Source organism: Neoarius graeffei, chromosome 20 (assembly GCF_027579695.1).
Source record: "Neoarius graeffei isolate fNeoGra1 chromosome 20, fNeoGra1.pri, whole genome shotgun sequence".
Classification (NCBI taxonomy): domain Eukaryota; kingdom Metazoa; phylum Chordata; class Actinopteri; order Siluriformes; family Ariidae; genus Neoarius; species Neoarius graeffei.
The window spans coordinates 6,463,161-6,485,935 of NC_083588.1; the positions used below are offsets into that span (position 1 = coordinate 6,463,161).

Below are 22,775 nucleotides of genomic sequence, written 5' to 3' on the forward strand. Positions count from 1 at the left end.
TCTAGTTTGGCGAACGCTCCCATATCAGATATATTCCATTCAGCTCGCATGATCTTGAACACGGCTTCGACTCGTTCAATATGCTAGCTAAATGGAGTATATCTGATATGCCACTCAACTTCTTCTTTTGGCTGCTCCCGATTAGGGGTCGCCACAGAGGATCTTTCGTCTCCATCGCTCCCTGTCTTCCGCATCCTTCTCTACCACTTTCATGTCCTCTCTCACCACATCCATGTATCTCCTCTTTGGCCTTCCTCATTTTCGTTTGCCTGGCAGCTCCATCCTCAACATTCTCCTTCCCACATGCTCTGCATCTCTTCTCAGGATGTGCCTGTACCATCTCAGTCTCATCTCTCTTAGCTTAATTCCCAAGCTCTCCACTGATGTGCTCGTTCCTTCTCCTGTCCATCGCAAACCTTAACATCCTCAACTCCGCCACCTCCAACTTTGCCTCCTGTCTCTCCAATCCATACATCACAGCTGGCCTCACGACTGTCTTATACATCTTACCTTTCACTTTTGCTGGGACTTATCGATCACAAATGACTCTCGAAATCCTTCTCCACCCTAGTCTGGCTAACGCGACTTCAAAGCTCTGCGAGCATTTGGTCTGGCAAAGATATTAAGCCCAACCGTTTCCCAAAGGCGTGGTTGACCCGCCTCCCTGAAATGCCTCAGTTTGCTACTGGTCGAAGCCAGAAAAGGCTGTGACGAAGCTTAAACCAATCACATCACTCTTTCCTCTGACGTATGTGACGCGACGGAAACTGCTTGAGTAACAGGAAGAAGATAAATACCTCTAGGGCTGCTCTTTGCTCCGTTTTCAATGAGAACTTCCCGTTGAATGCTTTCAATACAGCATCTACCGCTGTGTCAAAGGCTTGCCGCTGCTCCATGTTCGTAATGTTTCTAGTGAATGAAGCGCTTCCGGCATAGATTCTGTAAACAATCTATGGCTTCCGGTCGCAGTTCTACTACGTCACTGCCTTGAACACGCCTCTACCCAGGGTCGTTGGAGATGCTCAAAGTTGATTGGCTCCCGATTTTTCGGGAGCTTGGAAGTAGAGGTCTACGCGGGTCGGATTTTTCAGTCCCGCTCCCGCATTGTGCGGTCCCACTCCCGCCCGCAAAGAATTATGATTTTCAGTCCCGCTCCCGCTCACAAAAAAATTATGATTTTCAGTTCCGCTCCCGCCCGCAAATCCCGCATGATGCAGACGTTCGCGTCATTTCTCAGGAAAGTTCTTGTCTTGACACAGCGTGATGGTGCTCCGCCCCCTACTTTAAGTGGATATGAGCATAAATATCTACAGCTCACGTTTGTTATTGTTTACCTTGTTTCTGAATTCAGCATATAGTATCTCTAATAATAATAATTAGTGCTGTCAAACGATTAAAATATTTAATCGCAAATCGCACATTTTTATCACATGAGAAACCATTGTAATTCTCTGATCAGCATAAAAAAGTGAATGGGCTTGATTTGTACCAATGTGTTTCTGTTTTTTTTTTTTTTATTGCAAAGCAGAGCTAGTAAAAGAAGTGAATTGATTTACTGCTTGCGTTAGTCTACAACTTTAATCAGAGAGACATGTTACACAGTGACGGTAGATTGGACAGCCAAATTTGCATATTACAGGAAGGATTTCTGGGATAGCATTGAGTCAAGCCTACCGTCACTGTGTAACCTGTCTCTCTGATTAAAGTTGTAGACTAACGCAATAAGTAAATCAATTCATTCATGGTTCTCTTGCTAGCTGGGTGTGAACTGCGAGTCATTAGAGTGATCAAATAATTTCCCCTTAGGGTGATCAATGGCAAGTTTAAGATGCTATTTCTCACTCAATCTGGCTCTCTGCAAATTTAGGCATCTTAAAATGTTTTTATTAATGCCAAATAAAATATCCAGCACAAATTATATATGATGGACATAAATTAATAATTTATAAATTTTATTTCAAGCATGTTTTTAGTCAGCGGGACTGCAGCTCATCACCGCTCCCACCCGCGCCGCATATGTGCACTTCCGGTCCTGCCCGCGCCCGCAATGAGCTTTCAAAATTTGTCCCGCGCCGCACTGCTTTGCGGCAGGTCCCGCGAGTCCCGCGGGACTCCCACGGGAGTGCAGGGCTCTACTTGGAAGAGCTGTAGATAGCTTGCCTGGCCAGACTAAGCTCGCAACAGGCCCTCGTGTTGCCACGCTTAGGATGGGCGGGCCCAGGCTATCTCCACCCTGCCTGCACTACCGCAGCCCCCATTTGATATACCACTCAACGCCAGCCAATATTATTTAAGTATGAAACTGTTTCAGTTGTACTGCTTGTGCTCCCTTTTGTGGTTAAAATCCTCCTGTTCGGACTTATTTCCCCTCTTTGCTGAGTGAGGAGAAATCAGGAGGCCATCAGTTTCAGCAATATGTGGGACGTTTTTACTCAGACTGTCAAGAACTATACAAGTTTCACCTACAAAAGGGCCCTAAAAACAACTTGGTAAAAGTATTTTTTTTTATGTAATGCAGTGAATAGCGTGTAATCCTAATATAAAAGCTACTTTATGTTTGGAAGTAGATCTCCCAAAACCCTGTTGAAAATCAGGCACATTCCATACTAATGAATGGACCGCGTCCTGATATCCATCCGCGCATACCACAGAGTTTTCTTCGGACGAACTGTCGGAAAACGGTCACATTTTCATCAATATCATCACATTTATCGCTATTTATATTCGACTTTTGATCGTGAAAGCAGTCCGACAATTATTCCGCGCGTGTCAGAAAACCCACACACCTCAGGTAGCGGTTTAGTTTTTTCAGTCCGCGGTAGGATACATTAAACCGCATTCACCGTAATCAGAACTTCCTCTGAGGTGTGCGTTGTGCGTGAGCGCAATGCGCATGCGCGGTACGACTCGGGCAGGGGCGACAGCGATGGGACGCCATTTTGAGGCTCCAGTTTCCAGCTAATACAGCAGCGAGTCGCAGCGGAGCGGAGGTACGGGGAAAAAAAGGAAAAAAAAGTAGTATTTGTTTTTTTTTCTCCTTTCTTAAAGGTGCGGTCGTGCTGTTTTCATTAGTTTTGGAGACCTAGAACGTTCTTCTCCTGCCGCTTAAAGACGAAAGAAAAAAGGAAAAAAAAACGGGTTATCCGTTTTTTTTGTATCAGGTACGTTTATAATGTCTGAGTTAATAGAAGTTTAGGCGTTTCTTCTGTTTACCATCGAAGTGGTTTGACTTTCATAACTAAATGAATGTGTCCACGTTTAAAGGACGGGACTTATTACAAACTTATTACTAATTACTAACTGTATAATTATTCGTTTATCATTTTCCACAAACTAGCTGATATTTCTAAATACTTGGTTGGCTAACGTTTAACTCGAAATGATTAACGCTTCACTTGTAGGTTTTTGCATTTGATTTTTACCTTCTTTACACCAAAACTTAACTCCACGCACATTTCAGGTGTGTGTGAAAGAGCGAGAGAGAGCCACTGTTTAGATAGATATACAGATAGCTAGCTACCTGATTGTTTTTTTCCCCCCCTACCCGTATTCCGAGAAGCTGTCCGTGATTGGCTAGCAAGGAGTCCACGCGACGAGTTTGCGAGTTATATACAGTTGTTCGCCAATGAGAGCGGAGAGGCTGCACGATTGTGAGGTTGTGAGCCAATCCAGGGTGACGAGGCGGGACTTGTTGGAACATAGGTGTGAATTGACTGATTGCTAGCAACGTTCCTTTAATAAGGTTCAATCTGACTAGCATGTTAGTTTTTGTTGATATAAGTAAAGTGTTGTTAATTTGTGGTATTAAAATGCTTTAAAGTGCACTAATTGTTTATGTACGAGTGTGTCTTAAAAGCTAAAAGTATTTTTAGGGGATTTAGTGGATCAAGAATTGTGCCACCAAATTTCAACCTGTTTATTCTAATTAAAAAAAAAGAAAGTGCACATAACCTGAGCATGAATACAACTGATCAGTAAACGTCTAAAATACACGTAAAACCTTAAATATTAAGTATATTTTGGAATTATACTTTAAACACAGGTGAAGGTTGATGTCTGTCTTGTTGCTTTTGCGTTTAATCAGTAATTAGTAACGAGGATTAGTGGTTTATTTGCTGTTTGGTTTGAACCAAAACCAATTTTAGGAATGCAGGGATGAAACCCTATCCAGGCATCTTTTGATTCATGTTCACTTTTTGTTGATGCATCACATTTCTGAAGCATGGCGGCTCTGGCGGGGAAAAAGCTGCAACCGGAACATTTTCACACAGCTTGTTTAGTTCACGTCCATGAGTTGAATCACTTTCTCAGGTCAGTCGGATCAAGTTCGGAAGGAGACTCGGACCGTGTCGTGTCTCAAGGTTAGAGGGATTCATGTGCTACTTTGAGCCAGAGATGTTACTTATAGGATTTCGTCCAAATTAATTTCATGACTGTGTGTTGTCCGAGTTTTGAACTTGGATGGAACGGGTCGCTTGACTCTTTTGAACTTGGATGCCTTTTTCAGTGCTATATTTCAGCTCCATAATTATTCCTGTAATCCCTAAATGCTCTCACACAAGCCTCGACTCACCGTCAGCTCCTTAAGAGCCTTTCGTATGGATAAAAATGTAAGTTTGTGTTTGTGCAGGAACAGTGATCTGAATGATCAGGATTAGGAAACTGCTCTTGAGCGCGTCTTTCATCTCGCAGTCGGAGAGCTGTGCGCTGAGCGCCGTCTTGCTCAGGGGGAAAACCCAGAAACACTGCATCCGTTTTCCCTGACGCCACGACACGGAAAATGTCGACAGAGAACAGCATGTTGAGTTGAGCAGAGTTCAGTTTAATCGTGTTTTGTGGTTCGTGATAAGCAATTCTTTGCTGTGAATTTCCGTCTCAATGAAATAGACTTTAACGAAGCTGGAAAGGAGACTCAGGCAGCGTCCTGCGTTTGCTTTGAAGATGCGGCTTTTCTAAATCACTTCCATATGGATGAAGAAGGCAGAGAGTCTTTGTGCTTGCTTTGAATCACTGCACTCGTGAAGGTCGGCGCCTTCTGGAAGGTTTGTTCACCGTGCTGCTTATTGTCTTTGAAAAGCATATGTGTGGTATTTTTTTTTTTTTTCAAAAAAAAAAGTGCAATTAGTGATTAACCTCATTCCACTCCGTCTCCGAGCAAGTCCTGAGGCAGTCATGGAAATGTTTTCAGGTCCTCAGCAAAAGCGTTGAAATGTGTGTATGGTGGGTTGTCCCCCCCCCCCCCATGTGATCCGAACGAAGTTGAATGAACTGCTTACAAAGTGTGTTTTCATAGCCACAGCTGCTCCTGTGTGCACTCGGAGCTTTTTCAACGAAAAGGACCCGCTTTAAAAAAAAAAAGAGGCCGATTTATTAACTTTGGCACGACTTCACAGCGCTACAGTTTCCCTCCTCTTATTAAGCAGCTTTCTGTCTGGTTCAGTGTAGGCAGCCGTCTGAAGTGCTGTACAGTACCTCCCCGGCAGCTAGACACAGACCGTGGAATGTCCGGCGCTGACTGCAGGATGTTTTCATAAATGTGGGTTCCTGTAATTACCTGTGTGTGAAAGGGGCTCTTTTTCCGAGTAAGAGCTGCAGACAAGCTGCTTGAATGTTTAAGCCCGAGTGAGGGTGTGAATTGTTGTATTTTAATGTGGCAAAGGGTGCATGAAAAGCTTGATCATGTGTATGAAACGCAAATAACAACCAAAAGTTAAGCATTTTCTTTTTCTTCATTCCCAAACACCAAACCAGCACTGAGGATTTTTTTTTTTTTTTGCTTTGACCAACAAGCCTTTTTTGAAAATGATGCTGTTATGGATTTGGGTGTTGGAACAACGATGGGGAGGAAAAGGAGGGAAATGAACTGTTCTCTGGATGCTCGTTTTGCATTTCAGTAACTCAAGTCCTCGACAGACGATTCTCTCTCTGACTCTCAACAAGCTTGTTGCGTCTTGAGAAAACGTAACCGCAGCAGGTCTTTGGCCAGCATTTCGGCAAATAGCTGCTGCGTTCGCTCAGATGTGGTTGAGTCTGGCTGCCGTCCTGATTTTTCACTCAGCTGTGTTTCAAACAAGGCTCTCCCCCCTCCCTTAATAAGCACTCATTGTTCAAAGCTTTAGTCTCTTAAAAGGGGTCTGAATAAATCAGAGCAGTTCCAAACAGAAAACTTGGACAGTGAGCAATATTAAGGCTTTTGTTTTTTCTTTCCTTTTTTTGATTGATGTTATGAGTGCTGTCCACGTAATGATGCAAGAAAATGACTGCAGGTGGAGAGTTTCTAGCGGGTTGCGTTTTGGATGAGCCTGGATGTTTTTGCGTCGCTCGGTAATGATTATGCAGCGTTCACAATACAGCAGTTGACAGTGTCCAAACAGTCTTGTTTCAGTTTGGGGCAAACCAAAATAAAATGGTTCAAGCGACAGTTCGAGTCGGGAAAAAAAAAACTAAAACGAGAATCGCAGCGTATCCGAGAGGTATCCGTTTTTTGTTTCATGACTCGGAAGTGTTTGTGCATGAGGGTTATTGATTCAGTGACTTGACCAGATGATTGACTTGACGGAGAAAAAACACACACAGAGGTGCACCTGTAAAATAATGAAATTACCGTACACATTTGATCCCATCCAGATCAGGCGTACGAGACAGATTTCTTCATGCCAGACATGACAACAAGGCAAGGTTTGGACAAGATGCATGTTTTGGTGCTCTGTTTGTACTCATACACACTGGTTCGTTATTCAGCGTGCTCCACAGCGTGCAGAGTGATCCAGGGAAGTCGATTAGTTACAGGTTGTGTTTTTGTCGTGTGTTGGTTGCTTTGGCAACAACGTGGGGGGGGGGAAGCAGCAATGTTGATAAAAGGATTTGCGTGTTCGTCACAGTTTAATTCACCGCTTATCTCTTCCTTGGTAGCTCAAGGGGAATTCAGAGTCATGGTGCAAGTAGGTTTTTGGACTCTTTTTAAAAATAAATAAATAAATTTGTATTTATGAATCCTTTTGAAAGAAAAAGACTAAAAATCAGCAAACCCGAGCACTCCAAGTGTTTATTCGTCAGCCCAATGCATCGCAGCTCAGGAAGCCGAACCTAAAAGTGGTTTCCGTTGTCCTGGATTCGTTCACATCCTGTCTCGTTCTGTAGAAACACGAAGGCATGTTTGTAGCTGTTTGCTGCATGTTTGGTGTTGATTTGAAATTTTAACACTTTTCATTTCCTGAGTGTAATCAGCCTATTCAGAAGAAAAAATAAATTCAGAGTGGGGGGGAATGAACTATTATCTTGGCCAGCTCGAAAATGTTTCAAGTTTCCATTGTGACGAACCTGTTTTTTTTGGGGGGGGGGTTCGTTTCTTTAAAAAAAAAAAAAAAAAGACCAAACTACCTGACTGCTTTTGTCGTTCTGTCCCAGCCCAATATGAGGTGTATACAAGAAAAAGGACTTGAATATTTTCCTCCTGGTCATTAGTGCCTGCAGAGATGTTTCCTTGACCCACATTTTAATTTTATTTTCTGAGGGTTTGAGATCGTGTGGAGTCTGTTTGCTGAAATGGCCACCGGATTAGTTTTACATTCACAAAGAAGTAATTTTGGTTCCCTTGTCTCAAAAAAACAAACAAAAAAAACCAGGTATCCAGCAAACGCACAAGTTGAGGCTGTGGGCTTGCCGTGCAGTTGTTTAGTCTGGTGTCACGTTCGGGACCGATCAGAGTGCGGTGCTATAAACCATTTAAATGCTTCAGATAGGAATCAGTGTCTGTCTCTGCTGAGGCTGTTTGTTTATTTTCAATTAGCTTGTTGATCACCACATCTCGATACTCTCATGAATGATGCTGACTAACCCTCAGGAATGTTTTTATTGCTAGTGCCAGGATGACTCACTGTGTGTGTGTGTGTGTGTGTGTCACACACACATACAGTTGCTTGAATGCTGGGAGTTTCCCTGAGAACACACACACACAGAGCTTGAGGCTGTATGACTCGAGCCCCCCCCCCCCCCACACACAGACAGCTGTTGTCTGAAAGGAACGGCGGGTTGAATACAGACGATCAGATTTCATGCAGTTTGCAAGAGCCTGTATCGCATGTCCTCTTCTACAACTTTACGCCTCCGCTGAATTTCCTTCTTTCTCCTCACGACTATGTTTCTGTGTTTTCTCCTGCAGATTTGGAAGTAGTTCAGACTGACAGCTCGGCATCACGATGGCTACCCAGGGTGAGTACCTGTTTTCTGCAGTCTTGGAAATTCTAATTACAGCCAGAAAGTACATGAACAGGTTCGCACGGTAATGAGCGACCTCAAAAACATTGTGCCCTCCCCCACTACGTTCATGTGTACACACACACACTGAGCCCACACACAGAGACTGAAACTTGGGCAGGACGTGTTTGAACGTGTAGGAAGGTCTTGTTGAGAAGCTAGTTATTGTAATGAGGGCTGTACAATAGGTGACTATATGTCATGCATGTCGTCTTGTTTTTGTTGACGGTGTACGTGTATACACAGTTTAACAGCCAGCCTTTCACCTTAAAGGTGTATTTGGTAAGGGGTTCTTTTTTGGGGGGGGGTTGTTTCTACTAGTAAAGCAGGTATGAGATGAATGTGGTTCTTCTCCCTCCCCCTTGAGCACACTTTTTTCCCAACTAATGTTCATGAAGCTCCGCCTGCAGGATCAGCATAATTTGACGGTTGTAAATTTCATCACCTGAACCTAAGGCAAATAATCAATTGTTTTTTCTATATTTAGTTATTATTCCTGTGGTACTGGTGGCGGTGACATGTGTTGATTCAAGATAAACTGTTGTGTTTGAGGCATTTTACTGGTAAATCCTTTTGGGAGGGTGTTTTTTATGGTTGCAAATTGCACGCAGTGCTTTGCCTTTTTTTTTCCCCCTTTCTTCCCTTCATTTTGATTCAAAGAGACTCTTCCTGACTCTTCCTTCATTGCTGTGGGTGGGTGTGAATAGCTGATCTGATGGAGCTGGACATGGCGATGGAGCAGGACCGGAAGGCTGCAGTGAGCCACTGGCAGCAGCAGTCCTACCTGGATTCAGGTATCCACTCTGGAGCCACCACCACGGCGCCATCACTCTCTGGCAAGGGGAACCCTGAGGATGAGGAGCTGGACAACCAGGTGCTGTATGAGTGGGAGCAGGGATTCAGCCAGCCCTTTACACCTGAACAGGTGGCAGGTACGAGTTGAATTTCTCTGGTCCGAGTTGCACCAAAGTAGTTTGTTTCCAGTATCTACAGATTGCTCTATGCCTTGGTGCCATGCTAACACCTGTGCGCTCTTTCTAGACATGGATGGGCAGTACGCCATGACTCGTGCCCAGCGTGTGCGTGCCGCCATGTTCCCAGAGACCCTAGACGAGGGCATGCAGATCCCCACCACCCAGTTTGACTCCACAAACCCAACCAACGTGCAGCGGCTGGCCGAGCCGTCCCAGATGCTCAAACACGCCGTGGTGAACCTCATCAACTACCAGGATGATGCAGAACTTGCCACGAGGGCTATTCCAGAGCTCACCAAGCTCCTCAATGACGAAGACCAGGTAAAGATTCCTTCGTTTTCTCTGGGGGGGGGATTTAAAGTAACAGGAGGAGGTATATTTAAATCGGGCCCTGACCCAAAACTGTTTCCGCTGTCGCATCTTCACTTGAAAAATAAAAAGGACATGAGGGCTTCAGGGAAAAAGTTTCCACAAAACTGGGGCAGCATGTTTCACTTTGTAACTGTCTACCTTTCTCTCTGGAGGTGGTGGTGAACAAGGCATCAGTCATGGTGCATCAGCTGTCGAAGAAGGAGGCGTCGAGGCACGCCATCATGCGCTCCCCTCAGATGGTGTCAGCCATCGTGAGGACGATGCAGAACACGGGCGACATGGAGACGGCTCGCTGCACTGCCGGCACGCTGCACAACCTCTCCCATCACCGGGAGGGCCTTCTCGCCATCTTCAAATCCGGCGGCATCCCTGCTCTCGTCAAGATGCTTGGGTAAGAGCTCGAAGAAACGTTGTGATGCAAAGCTGTTTGGAGGTGTTGGCATAAATATCTCACATGCTTTGTTCAAATATTAGCCAGTTATAGCGAGTCTTCATGATATTAAGTGACTGCTTTGCACTGGGTCGCATCATTCCCCCCCCCCCCAACAGTGGATTCTGAATCATTTACTTTTCCCTATGCCAAAATGTTTCTTGTGAAATAAAATGTATTAAATATGCAACTAATCACACATTTACCTAATTTTTAAAACGCTTCAAAAACAATGCGTGGCAGATCTCCAGTGGACAGCGTGCTGTTCTACGCCATCACCACCCTGCACAACCTCCTCTTGCACCAGGAAGGAGCTAAAATGGCCGTCCGTCTGGCCGGTGGCCTCCAGAAGATGGTCGCCCTGCTGAACAAGACCAACGTTAAATTTCTGGCCATCACCACAGACTGCCTACAGATCCTGGCCTATGGCAACCAGGAGAGCAAGGTGACGATGACAAAAACCCGATTGTTTTTACGACTGCTTTGTACTTTTGCTGCACCGTCTGCTCGCCAGGTTTGGGTGTCTAAGCAAGCTGCCTTTGTTTCTTAGTTGATCATCTTGGCAAGCGGTGGCCCTCAGGCTCTGGTAAACATCATGAGGACCTACACATATGAGAAGCTGCTGTGGACCACCAGCCGTGTGCTCAAAGTGCTGTCTGTCTGCTCCAGTAACAAACCTGCCATCGTGGAGGCTGGTGCGTTTATACAGAGAGACACACACACACACACACACACACATGCGATGATCAAAGCGTTCATTTGAAGGCTAATGCAATTGCACAGGGTTTCTGTGTTTTGTTTGAAAGTTTTCATTTGTCTGAATTTTATATTCTGCAAATTCAAGGCCTTCAATTTCATATAGATGGCATTCAAGGTAGGGCTGGGAATCGATCCAGATTTCCTGGATCGATTCAATTCCGATTCATAAGGTCACGATCCGATTCGATATCGATTTACTTAGATATTGCTGGATTGTCACTTTAAAGTAAAAACTGTCCCTATTGACAGGAACAGCCCCATATGTGTTTGTGCATGTAATTTAACACCAAATGCCTTTTCCAGTGCAGTTTGATTCGCCGCAGGTTTAGCTGAAACTGTGTCGGTGTGGTGCCTGGATAAGTGGTTGCGGAGATTGGTTGTATTGCCACTATATTTTACCTCTATGTGGCACAGTTTGCACACTGCTTTTGTTCTGTCGACTTCGTCTATGTCCTCGTAACGTTTGAATCCAAAGTAATGCCATACATCAGCTTTCAGGCCAGGCAGTGATTTTAGCTGTGCAGCTTCAGCCATCTCGCGTTCTTAAGTTTCGGTTTCGTTTGCCGGCACCCACTTTTTATAGCGGTCCTTGCGCGGTCGAGAAAATAGTGCCTATAGCCACCTGGAAGAGATCGATCCACACATTTTTGAATCGATCTCGTATTTTTTGAACGTGAATCGATATCGGATCGTGGATCGATCTTTTGAACCCAGCCCTAATTCAAGGTTGTTATTTTAAGTCTGGGGTCTGTTTTTCATTCTGAAAGTGACTTAGAATTGTACTGAGCATGGTCAAGGTCCTTACTCATGGATCCATCAGTGACCAATCGGGCAAACTTGCGTTAAGGAGAACAGGAAAGGGTTAAAACTGTTTTAAAATTTGCGACTGCCAGAGGCTTAGAACTTCACCACTTTGTATTTGAAATAAATCTGAGTTAAAATGCTTCAGTGGTCTGGTTTCTACAGGTTTTTTTTTTTTTTTTAAATGATTATCGCAGTAAAAAAAAAGTGCCTGAAATATTAGTTTTCTACCATATAAAATATTCTCATATAGTAAATGTTATGTTAATTATGTGTCCTGCAAATTAGGTCTTTATTCAAATTTAAAAAGTCCTGAGCTTTAGGACACCTTGCAACGCTTGGCAAGTCTGGTGTTTTTATGTCTTCACTGTATGTTTTCAGGAGGCATGCAGGCTCTTGGGCTTCACCTGACCGACCCCAGTCAGAGACTGGTACAGAACTGCCTCTGGACCCTCAGAAACCTTTCAGACGCTGCCACCAAGCAGGTACGCACACAATTTAATTTATTATCTAAAAACAAACAAAGCATGTCGCATACGTGGGTATTTCTTTCGTTCCAAACTTATTTTCAGCCTTGTAAACTTGGCTTTAATTTTTTTTTACCTGCTGTAGGAGGGTATGGAAGGCCTGCTCGGCACCCTGGTCCAGCTGCTCGGCTCGGACGACATCAACGTGGTGACGTGTGCCGCCGGCATCCTGTCCAACCTGACCTGCAACAACTACAAAAACAAAATGATGGTGTGCCAGGTCGGCGGCATCGAATCGCTCGTGCGTACCGTGCTCCGAGCCGGAGACCGCGAGGACATCACCGAGCCGGCCGTGTGCGCCCTCCGCCATCTCACCTCCAGACACCAGGACGCTGAAATGGCCCAGAATGCCGTGCGCCTGCACTACGGTCTTCCTGTCGTGGTCAAACTGCTGCACCCACCCTCACACTGGCCTCTTATTAAGGTACATGATAGCTAGTAGGGCTGTAACGATATGCGTATCGAAATCGCGATACGCAGAGCCACGATCCATATCGCGATACAAGAAGGCAGAATCGCGGTACACCCTTTCAAACTTCTCCTCAGCCCAAAAACAGAGGCGCTTCCAAACTTCAATTTATGAATACTTTACTTTTTATTTAAATTACATTTTAAACTTACTTAAATTACTTTTATTTTTTTATATCTATTAGTAAGTCGTTTTTTCGCCGACCTGCGACAATCTTCTGCGAGTCACGCAACGTCCACACTCGCCACTGGCAGAGCATTCATTTCTTTTAAGCGGTCGCCATTCTGGTTGCGACGCGGGAAGCGAATCTGTAAACAAGCAGCTCATTGGCTGGCTAGGTGTGCCACAAGCCAATCACAATCACTTGACCGGAAAGGCATGCAGTGTTGCCAGATTGGGCGGGTTTAGGTGCTTTTTGGCTGGTTTGGAACATATTTTGGGGTGGAAAACGTTAGCAATATCTGGCAACACTGAAGGCATGTCTGCTTGGGCGGAAGCCTTCTGCGGCAGTTACATTTTGACACGTGAGCCATGTTTCACCATAATTCCGTAATTTCCATCTGTTTTCCGCGATCACAGAAAATCATTGGCCCTATGAGAGTGAGACAGTGAGAGAGCCACCCCCCCCCCCCAAAAAAAAAAATCTTAACGGATTTACACGATTTGGAAAAATGACTTTTTCAGAACCGAAAAAAACAGAGCTTCCGGCTCAACAGTATTATTTTGAGAAATAAAACAATCTTTGGATATACATTTGTTCATTTTTGCATACATATTACTCATTCTCTGCAGTGGTCTGAATTATTTGTTATTAAATAGTTAATGTAAGTAAGTAAATGTTAATAAGTCAAATTTACTACTTTAAAAATACATTTAAAAAAAAAATCATGGGCGTATCGAATCGTGGGTCAAAAATCGCGATACGAATCGAATCGTGAGTTGGGTGTATCGTTACAGCCCTAATAGCTAGTTATTTTAACAAATTAAGAAAAAATGTTGTTGTCCGATGTAGATGCAGATTTGTTGCCAATTTAACCACCTACATGTTAGCTATACATGTCTGATCCTTGTTTTGCTCCTCCTCCAAGGCCACGGTTGGTTTGATCCGTAACCTGGCGCTATGTCCAGCCAATCACGCACCACTGCGCGAGCAGGGTGCCATCCCCCGATTAGTCCAGCTGCTCGTGAGGGCACACCAGGACACTCAGAGACGCACCTCCATGGGAGGCACACAGCAACAGTTTGTGGTGAGTGTTTTGGCAATGGCTCAAATCAAAATGACTACTTTGTGGAAGTGGTTTCTCTACTGACACACAAGTACAGACCAAAAGCTTGTGGTGTTTTTTTTTTTTTTGAGAATAAACTAAAGATTGTAATTGAGTTTGTTTTATATGCGTGGTCTACAGGAGGGAGTTCGAATGGAGGAGATTGTCGAGGGTTGCACTGGCGCGCTCCACATCCTGGCCAGGGACGTGCACAACAGAATCGTCATCCGAGGACTCAACACCATTCCTCTGTTTGTTCAGGTACGTTTTTTGCAAAGCATGTTCACGTTGCCACTGGCGACCTTGGCATACCTCCATTCATGACGTGGATGATATTAAAGGAGACCTTAAAATGGACATGTTTCATTTTCGCGCACCATTTGGATGAGACAAAAAGTGAAGCACCAGCATTTAAGAGCTGCCTCTGTCCTCCTTTGTGCAGCTGCTGTATTCTCCGATCGAAAACATCCAGCGTGTGGCGGCCGGCGTGCTGTGTGAACTGGCACAGGACAAGGAAGCGGCCGAGGCCATCGAAGCAGAGGGAGCCACGGCGCCCCTCACCGAACTGCTGCACTCCAGGAACGAGGGAGTGGGTGAGTTTGTTTAGAGGGTTGGTTCAATCCAGACTGTTGAGAAGTGAGGCAAATGATTAAACCAGTTGTTGACGTTCGTGCTTTCCTTGTTTTTCCATATGTTGGCAGCTTGGAAATGAAAACTAGGTCACTTTGAGACAGCTGTATGTTTTGAAACTTGGAAAATTCATTGCTGGTTAATTGAAACTCCGTTTTAAAAGCGTACACCATGCACTGGGGCATTGTGTGTTAATTTGGACCTCACCCAGAAAAAACCTAATCTGTATGTGGTAGCAGATTAGTCTGCACATGGATTTGATCAGCTCTCCAGGGCCTGTTTGTTGCTTCAGCTTTTTTTAGGCAGGTACAGTGTGTTCTATTTGGAAAGCAGCATAAGGACAGCTGTCTTCTGAGGTTTCGTTATTTTGGACGAATTCAAACTAGCACAATGTGTCCTTTTGGAAAAGGCAATCCCATAATTTGGTTCATCAGACCGTGAATGGTTCAGGCACACTGCAGACAGAATCACTGCTCTGACTTTTCAGCTAAAATGCCTCATGTGCACAAATACAATATCCTCTTATAAAAAAACTCTTGATGGCAATTATTCAGATATGAAAAGATTTTGTTTTACTGTTGTTAATGTTAGAGTTTAGAAAGTCTTTCTCTTTCTTCAAACGTAGCGACGTACGCGGCAGCTGTGCTGTTCCGCATGTCTGAGGACAAACCTCAGGACTACAAGAAGCGTCTGTCTGTGGAGCTGACCAGCTCTCTCTTCAGAACAGAGCCCATGACCTGGAACGAGGTCTGTACACGGAGTAATAGAGGACACATGATTTAATTAGATGGCTGTATTTGATTTTCTGTCCATCTTTCTCAGACTGGTGATATGGGTCTGGATATTGGAGCGCAAGGAGAGCCTGTTGGATACAGACCAGACGGTAAGAGTCCTGCCACGTTTACCCTGTTGCGTCCATTAGGTTGATGCACTTGTTCTAAATTATTTTACAGACTCTTGAAACCAAAATTAATTCACCTCACTTCATACAATCAGTCCTATTCTATGGACCTTTTATTTCAGATCGTCATTCGAACCCTATATTGACGCAACCGTTGAAGAAAGGTCCTAGAGAGACCGTGTATTGTATTTTTAAATAACATTGGCTGGCGTTGAGTGGTATATCAGATGTATTCCATTCAGCTCGCATGATATTTGATGAGTATTATTATTATGATTATTATCCGGGCGGCGGTTAGCGCTGTCGCCTCACAGCAAGAAGGTCCGGGTTCAAGCCCCGTGGCCGGCGAGGGCCTTTCTGTGCGGAGTTTGCACGTTCTCCCCGTGTCCGCGTGGGTTTCCTCCGGGTGCTCCGGTTTCCCCCACAGTCCAAAGACATGCAGGTTAGGTTAACTGGTGACTCTAAATTGACCGTAGGTGTGAATGTGAGTGTGAATGGTTGTCTGTGTCTATGTGTCAGCCCTGTGATGACCTGGCGACTTGTCCAGGGTGTACCCCGCCTTTCGCCCGTAGTCAGCTGGGACAGGCTCCAGCTTGCCTGCGACCCTGTAGAACAGGATAAAGCGGCTAGAGATGATGAGATGAGATGATGATTATCCGTATGCATTCCTTTCGGGTGTTCAGGAGGTCTTTCTTTTTCAAAATTCTATCAAAATGTTCTGGATTTAACAAAGCTAACCTGGCGGCCATGTTTGTTTACAAATTGTCACAGTTGCTCACTCGTGCAGAAGTTTTACGTTTCCGACGTGTGACGTCATGTCGTGTTGACAACCGTGCAGTATCGTAAACCGTATTCAACACTCATTCTCCATTGGGTAGAGTGACGTAATACGCGTAGGATAAGCGATATGCCAACAATATTGCATACTATTGAACCAAATGAATGAAACCGGCTAGAATGGAATACGTTTTTATTCCGTGGAAAAAGTGGCCCGTATGTATAAAATCGTATGTCCTTTTTTAAAAAAAATAAATATAGGAGTAGTTTTTCATTGCGTAGCTGCATATCTCATCTCATCTCATTATCTCTAGCCGCTTTATCCTTCTACAGGGTCGCAGGCAAGCTGGAGCCTATCCCAGCTGACTACGGGCGAAAGGCGGGGTACACCCTGGACAAGTCGCCAGGTCATCACAGGGCTGACACATAGACACAGACAACCATTCACACTCACATTAGCACCTACGGTCAATTTAGAGTCACCAGTTAACCTAACCTGCATGTCTTTGGACTGTGGGGGAAACCGGAGCACCCGGAGGAAACCCACGCGGACACGGGGAGAACATGCAAACTCCGCACAGAAAGGCCCTCGCCGGCCACGGGGCTCGAACCCAGGACCTTCTTGCTGTGAGGCGACAGCGCTAACCACTACACCACCGTGCCGCCCGCGTAGCTGCATATAAATAATTAATTAACATTTATTTATTTGGTTGGTTCTTTCTGAACCCTCCCTTCGAACGGTCATAATGGAGGCGAACAAAATTTCGACTTGAACGCGTCATGAAGATCTTCTGTTGAAGCAGAACCTAACTGCTTGTCCTCCATCACAGACCCAAACTTCCGCTCCTTCCACTCGGGCTATCCCCAGGATGGTCTGGGTATGGATGGCATGCTGGAACACGAGCTCGCTGGCCATCACCCCGGAGCAGAGTACCCAGTGGAGGGACTTCCTGACCTCGGCCACAGTCACGACCTGATGGACGGCCTTCCTCCCACAGACTCCAATCAGCTGGCCTGGTTCGACACGGACCTCTAAGCACATTCTCTCTCTCACACACACAATCTGCAAGTAGAGAAGGTGAGTGAGAGAACGCCGTACTACCACGCTTTCATGTTTGTTCCACGTACGGTATAATCTCTGCACTGAGTATCGTGATTGATTAAATTATTTCAGAAAGGAACAAGGATAATGTTACAAAAACGGAAAGGATGCTGAAACCTCAGCCATGACACATGACTTAAATTTCTTTATTTGGTCGGTGTGGGTTTTAAACCTCTGTGATCTTGCAAATCTCCGTCGTGAGCTTGTAGTTGGCTTTTTTTAAACACTCATTTCTGGTAATAAATTGTTCCTGTAATGCTGAATTTATTTATTGATTTTTTTTTTTTTCTTTTGCAGCTATATTGCGTGAATGAATCTGCATTGTGATTTTTGCCTAAGGAGTTACGGAAGGGTTGCGGCGAGTGGGCGAGCATATCGGAAAGTGCCTGACACAATGCACACACACACACACCTGTTGGAATTGAGAGGGAGTTTTCTACGAGGAACAAGAGGAAGGGAAGCCAACCCCCCTTTTTGTTGTCGTTCTTATTCTGGACTTTATTTTGTTTTCCACTTGGCCCTTATGGAGGAAGGAAAGTCGAAGAGGGATTTTGGGAGCGGTTGCTCTTTCAGAGTGGAGAAGGAAGGTCTAAAGATGGAACTGTAAACCTTTTTTTGCTTTGTTTTTATTTCCTTTTCCTTTTTTTTTTTTTTTAAATAAAGATGATCAGTCTATGGTACTGACCTAGCTTGTTTTTGACCTAGTATGTATTCATGATTTTTTTTTTTTTTTTTTTTTCACTTATGTTTCAGCAGTAATTTGTATTTCCTTTTTATGTCTTCTGTAGTGTTGAGTTGTAGTGGACTTGCCTTATTTTGGTTTCTCAATCTTTCTCGCGTAAACGGTGTCGAACACTAATAATCGGTTTCTATGTAATCTGACTGAAAGTGTAATGATGTGTAGCTTATTTTTTTCTTTTTTTTTTTTTATACGATCAGCTGTTAAACCTTGGAGTATTGGGGTGGGAGAAATATATGCATTCTTATTAAAAAATAAAAGTATGCCCAGAGAGGTGAGTTTCAGTATCACACTTGTTCCAAATAAGGTGTGGGGTGAAATGTCGAGGGGGGGGGGTAAAAGACAAAGATCTTTTTCTTTTCTATGCTATCTCGAGGTAGTCTCTATTGAAGCGACGTCGTTGTTTTTTGTTTGCCTGTGCGGCTTCTTTTGGGAACATGGATAATGACATAGCTAAACAATAAAAGACTTTTATTCCACTCTGTATCCCAGGACTGTTTGTTTGTTCCCTCGCCCCCATAAATGGATTTCACGACCAGTGGTCCAATCCAATACTCAATTTTATTTAGTCTTGTTACAGTTCTCAATTTTGATTGGTTAGAGGTTTTTATTTTCTCTACAGGAGAAATCAGGAGGGCGGCACGGTGGTGTAGTGGTTAGCACTGTCGCCTCACAGCAAGAAGGTCCTGGGTTCGAGCCCCGGGGCCGGCGAGGGCCTTTCTGTGTGGAGTTTGCATGTTCTCCCCGTGTCTGCGTGGGTTTCCTCCGGGTGCTCCGGTTTCCCCCACAGTCCAAAGACATGCAGGTTAGGTTAACTGGTGACTCTAAATTGAGTGTAGGTGTGAATGTGAGTGTGAATGGTTGTCTGTGTCTATGTGTCAGCCCTGTGATGACCTGGCGACTTGTCCAGGGTGTACCCCGCCTTTCGCCCGTAGTCAGCTGGGATAGGCTCCAGCTTGCCTGCGACCCTGTAGAAGGATAAAGCGGCTAGAGATGATGAGATGAGAAATCAGGGCAGGTTTTATAAAACAGTCTGAACAGCCAGCAGGACATGATATTGTGATCCCTGCTTGGAAAGCAAACACTACTGTATTATGAATGATGTGTCATGTTTTTGTGCTTACGCAGCTCATGTTTTACAAGAAACTGCAAACTATAAATAGATAGTCTGATGTCATTCAAGTGAAAAATTGTATTCATCGCCAAATTGCTGTGCTGTCAGAGGAGTAAATCCATTCAGGGCAAGCTGTTCTTGGAAGTTAATAATTTTGGCTTGGTGATAGTAACAGTGCTTCATGAGTCTCACCCTTTTCCTCAAGGTTTTATTTTCCTGTCAGTGTCAGAATCCAAGTTGGCACGTTATTTCTCATGGATAGGGATCGAAATTGTATCATAGCCTCAGCTGCCTTTCATACTTCAGATTGTTGATCACGAACAAATGGGTTGTCGTGTTATCGTCCTATTTGAAGCCTTGGTATTGAATTGATGGAAGGTTGCTCATCGACAAATCAGCCTTTCAGGGAAGTCAAATGATTGTGGGAGAGTGAGATCCAAGGGATGTGGGAGTTGCTTTCAACAGCCAACCCCCCTTTTTTTTTTTTTTTTTTTTGAGTGATTCCACGCTTGTGGGTACTGAAATGGGGACATGAACTTATTTTTAAAAATGCACCTAAAACCATTTCTTTTTTTACCATCAGGTCACAAAACATGTAATCTTTAATGAATGATATGTTAAAAGATAACTTTAATTTTCTGAGATGTAATAAAAACATATTTATATGCCAAAGTCAAGCCTATGAGTTCCAAAATGATGTCTGTTACATTACTTCTGTTACGATTGTCCATCTCGCGTCTGTTACAAATTAATTACAATCTAGCTCTATACCATGTTAATCTTATTGAAAGAATGTGTATGTTTATTCTACTACACATGTTTATTAATTATATTTGCTAAAACATCACCTTCCTATGTTTTCAAAAAGTAATTCTACATTGTTAAAATTGAGAATATATATGTCCACAACACTTCTGTTACGTTCTGACTTTGGCATATAAATATGTTTTTATTACATCTCAGAAAATTAAAGTTATCTTTTAACATATCATTCATTAAAGATTACATGTTTTGTGACCTGATGGTAAAAAAAGAAATGGTTTTAGGTGAGTTTTTAAAAATAAGTTCATGTCCCCATTTCAGTACCCATAAGCGTGGAATCACTCTTTTTTTTAATAGTTTTTTTTTTTTATATATATATATATAAAAGAGGTCAGAGTGTTAGCTTTTTGGTCGTCATGTTCAAACAAATGGAGTCCATCAGCTTTCATGGCTGTTTTGCTGCCAACCTGAGTATTTTAAAGATGAGTACTTTGGAAGTAAATCGGACCAACCACCAGAAAGCGTGCTGTCCAATCCTCCTCGCTCTCAAAGCAACACTTATCCCATCCTGTCTCTTCCTCAAGGAAATCTGCCCACTCCCACAAAGATTTTGTTTTTCACCCCATGTGCGATTTTTTTTTTTTTTTCTCCAAAGAAAATAATTGGTTCCATTTAAAAAAAATATAAACAAATTGGGTTCTTAAAGAGGAACTGAAGTACTTTTTTAAACTTGCTTTATTTCTTAACGTGTTATTCAATTACGTTTCCGGTTTTATTAACCTTATATCATGACTCGTATTGGCATATTATATTACACTTATCAGTCTTTTCGGTTTTTAGCCATATTGAATGTCGTTCGTTTGGTCCACGGCAGGCGTCACTTCTCCGCACGGTCTTCACGAGACTTGTGCGAGACTTCAAACGTGAAGTGTCAGCGCTGCCATTTTGAAATCTGTTTACCCAGCAGCCAGATCGCCATATCATTCCGATTTGGATTAATTTCAAGATTTGCCAGCTTCATCAGTGATGGAGTGTCAGTCCTGTGCGCTGTGGCGCGTGCACCTGAAGGCGCGCCGAGTGGACTCCAGCACGCGTGCCGCGAACAAGGTGCACCTGAGCTCAATTCAGGAACTATGTGTTTGCCGATTTAAGGACTGTGCTGATCGCGAAGTGTTACGATACACATGTACGCATTACTGAGCCTGGTGGGTTTTCAAAATAATAAATACATGCATGTATTTTTGTGATAAATGCATATTATACTGAGCGGATCTCCCACATAATCCTCACTAAGGTTTTGGACAGCACTACAAAATGGTGTCTCCACTATATAGTGCCCTATATAGTGAGTAGGGAGTGATTTCGGACACAGGGAAAACTTCCGGCTTGATTACACCAGCATTCGAAAGAGGGCGGGCGTGTCTTTTGACAAAGTAGTCACTTTGATTTCTGCTGTATGTTTTACTTCTGTCCAACAACGTCTCGCGCAGGTCTCAACAAATCTCGTTTACGGCCATTGCTTTGACATATGGACTGATATAACTTGCTATAGCAGTGACAAAAAAGCTATCAAAAATGCATTCCTACATTTTATAAAATGAGATATATAGAATTTTGAGAATAAAAAATTTGCCTTCAGTTCCCCTTTAAAACCATAACCATGCATGCCTTGAATGTAACTTCATACCATCAGCAACACACTGATCTTGGGAGAAGAAACAGAAGATTGATTGATGGAGTCGCTGTCGCTACATAGACAATTGCTACTAGATTAACTACAGTTTCTCATGTCATGGCAGGGTTGGAATTCCAGGAATCGCTTCCTTCATTAAGTTGCAGTGGCAGATAAGTGTATTAGGGCCACTGTAGGTTACAAAAAACAAACAAACCACATCTGAAGTTTGAGATTGGAGTTGAAACTTAATGAGAAAATACAGCAGAGATGATCAAGTCAGACATTTGCGAGAATCTAAAAAATTCTGAAATTAATAAGTCGTCACAAATTTGAGGGAGGGGGAACAGCTTGGAAATGATCTCATGCTGCCTGGCTGCAGTGCACTCTGGGGAATGTAGTTAAATCTTTCTACGCTTTATTTTTTTTTTCCCTGCATAATTGAGGAGAAAAGACTGCATGTCTGAAAACTTTTTCCTCAGCTGTGGTATCGATCCAACCTGGTATTGATCCAGCCTTGCAAAATGAAGTGATTTTGATTCTTTGATTAAAGGAAAAAAAAATATGCAAACCCCCCCCCCCAAATTTGACGAGTTAATCTCTGAGAATGGGGCGGCATGGTGGTATAGTGGTGAGCACTGTCGCCTCACAGCAAGAAGGTCCTGGGTTCGAGCCCAGTGGCCGACGAGGGCCTTTCTGTGTGGAGTTTGCATGTTCTCCCCGTGTCTGTGTGGGTTTCCTCCGGGTGCTCCGGTTTCCCCCACAGTCCTCAGACGTGCAGGTTAGGTTAACTGGTGGCTTTAAATTGACCGTAGGTGTGAATGTGAGTCTGAATGGTTGTTTGTCTCTGTGTCAGCCCTGCGATGATCTGGCAACTTGTCCAGGGTGTACCCCGCCTTTCGCCCGTAGTCAGCTGGGATAGGCTCCAGCTTGCTCGCGACCCTGCACAGGATAAGCAGCTACAGATAGTGGATGGATCTCTGAGAATATTCAAGTTTTTCTGCTGATAAATTGAGCCGGGTTTTCCTTGGAATATAACCCTCTCAGTCAGCTCTGTATTTTATTATTATTATTTGGCCTGAATACGCAGTGTCGCACCATAAAACAAGCTCGTTAGATCTTTCCAGAAACAAACTGAACCAAGACAAGTGGAGGGAACCTTCTCAAATCGTTCATCGATCATTTTTCAAATATCGTAACAAACCTGTCGTTTAACTTAGTGTTT

At 43.8% G+C, this 22,775-nt stretch overlaps 1 protein-coding gene across 4 annotated transcripts; it reads left to right on the forward strand.

The window, feature by feature from the left end:
* The first annotated feature begins 2,933 nt into the window (after positions 1 to 2,933).
* On the forward strand, positions 2,934 to 18,481 carry LOC132868308 (catenin beta-1-like). Of its 4 annotated transcripts, none has more exons than XM_060901184.1 (16): positions 2,934 to 2,990; positions 8,162 to 8,211; positions 8,964 to 9,188; positions 9,298 to 9,551; positions 9,755 to 9,993; positions 10,276 to 10,477; positions 10,583 to 10,727; positions 11,974 to 12,077; positions 12,205 to 12,543; positions 13,677 to 13,835; positions 13,995 to 14,114; positions 14,296 to 14,446; positions 15,109 to 15,230; positions 15,306 to 15,366; positions 16,992 to 17,239; positions 17,561 to 18,481. In XM_060901184.1, exons 2-15 carry the CDS (start codon positions 8,199 to 8,201, stop codon positions 17,195 to 17,197), a joined length of 2,340 nt encoding a protein of 779 aa, XP_060757167.1. In that variant the 5' UTR covers positions 2,934 to 2,990; positions 8,162 to 8,198; the 3' UTR covers positions 17,198 to 17,239; positions 17,561 to 18,481. The 4 variants fall into 4 exon arrangements, with proteins under 4 accessions (XP_060757167.1, XP_060757166.1, XP_060757168.1 ...); XM_060901183.1 differs by having other exon boundaries at positions 2,935 to 3,161; XM_060901185.1 differs by lacking the exon at positions 2,934 to 2,990 and adding an exon at positions 5,018 to 5,042.
* The last annotated feature ends 4,294 nt before the right edge of the window (positions 18,482 to 22,775 follow it).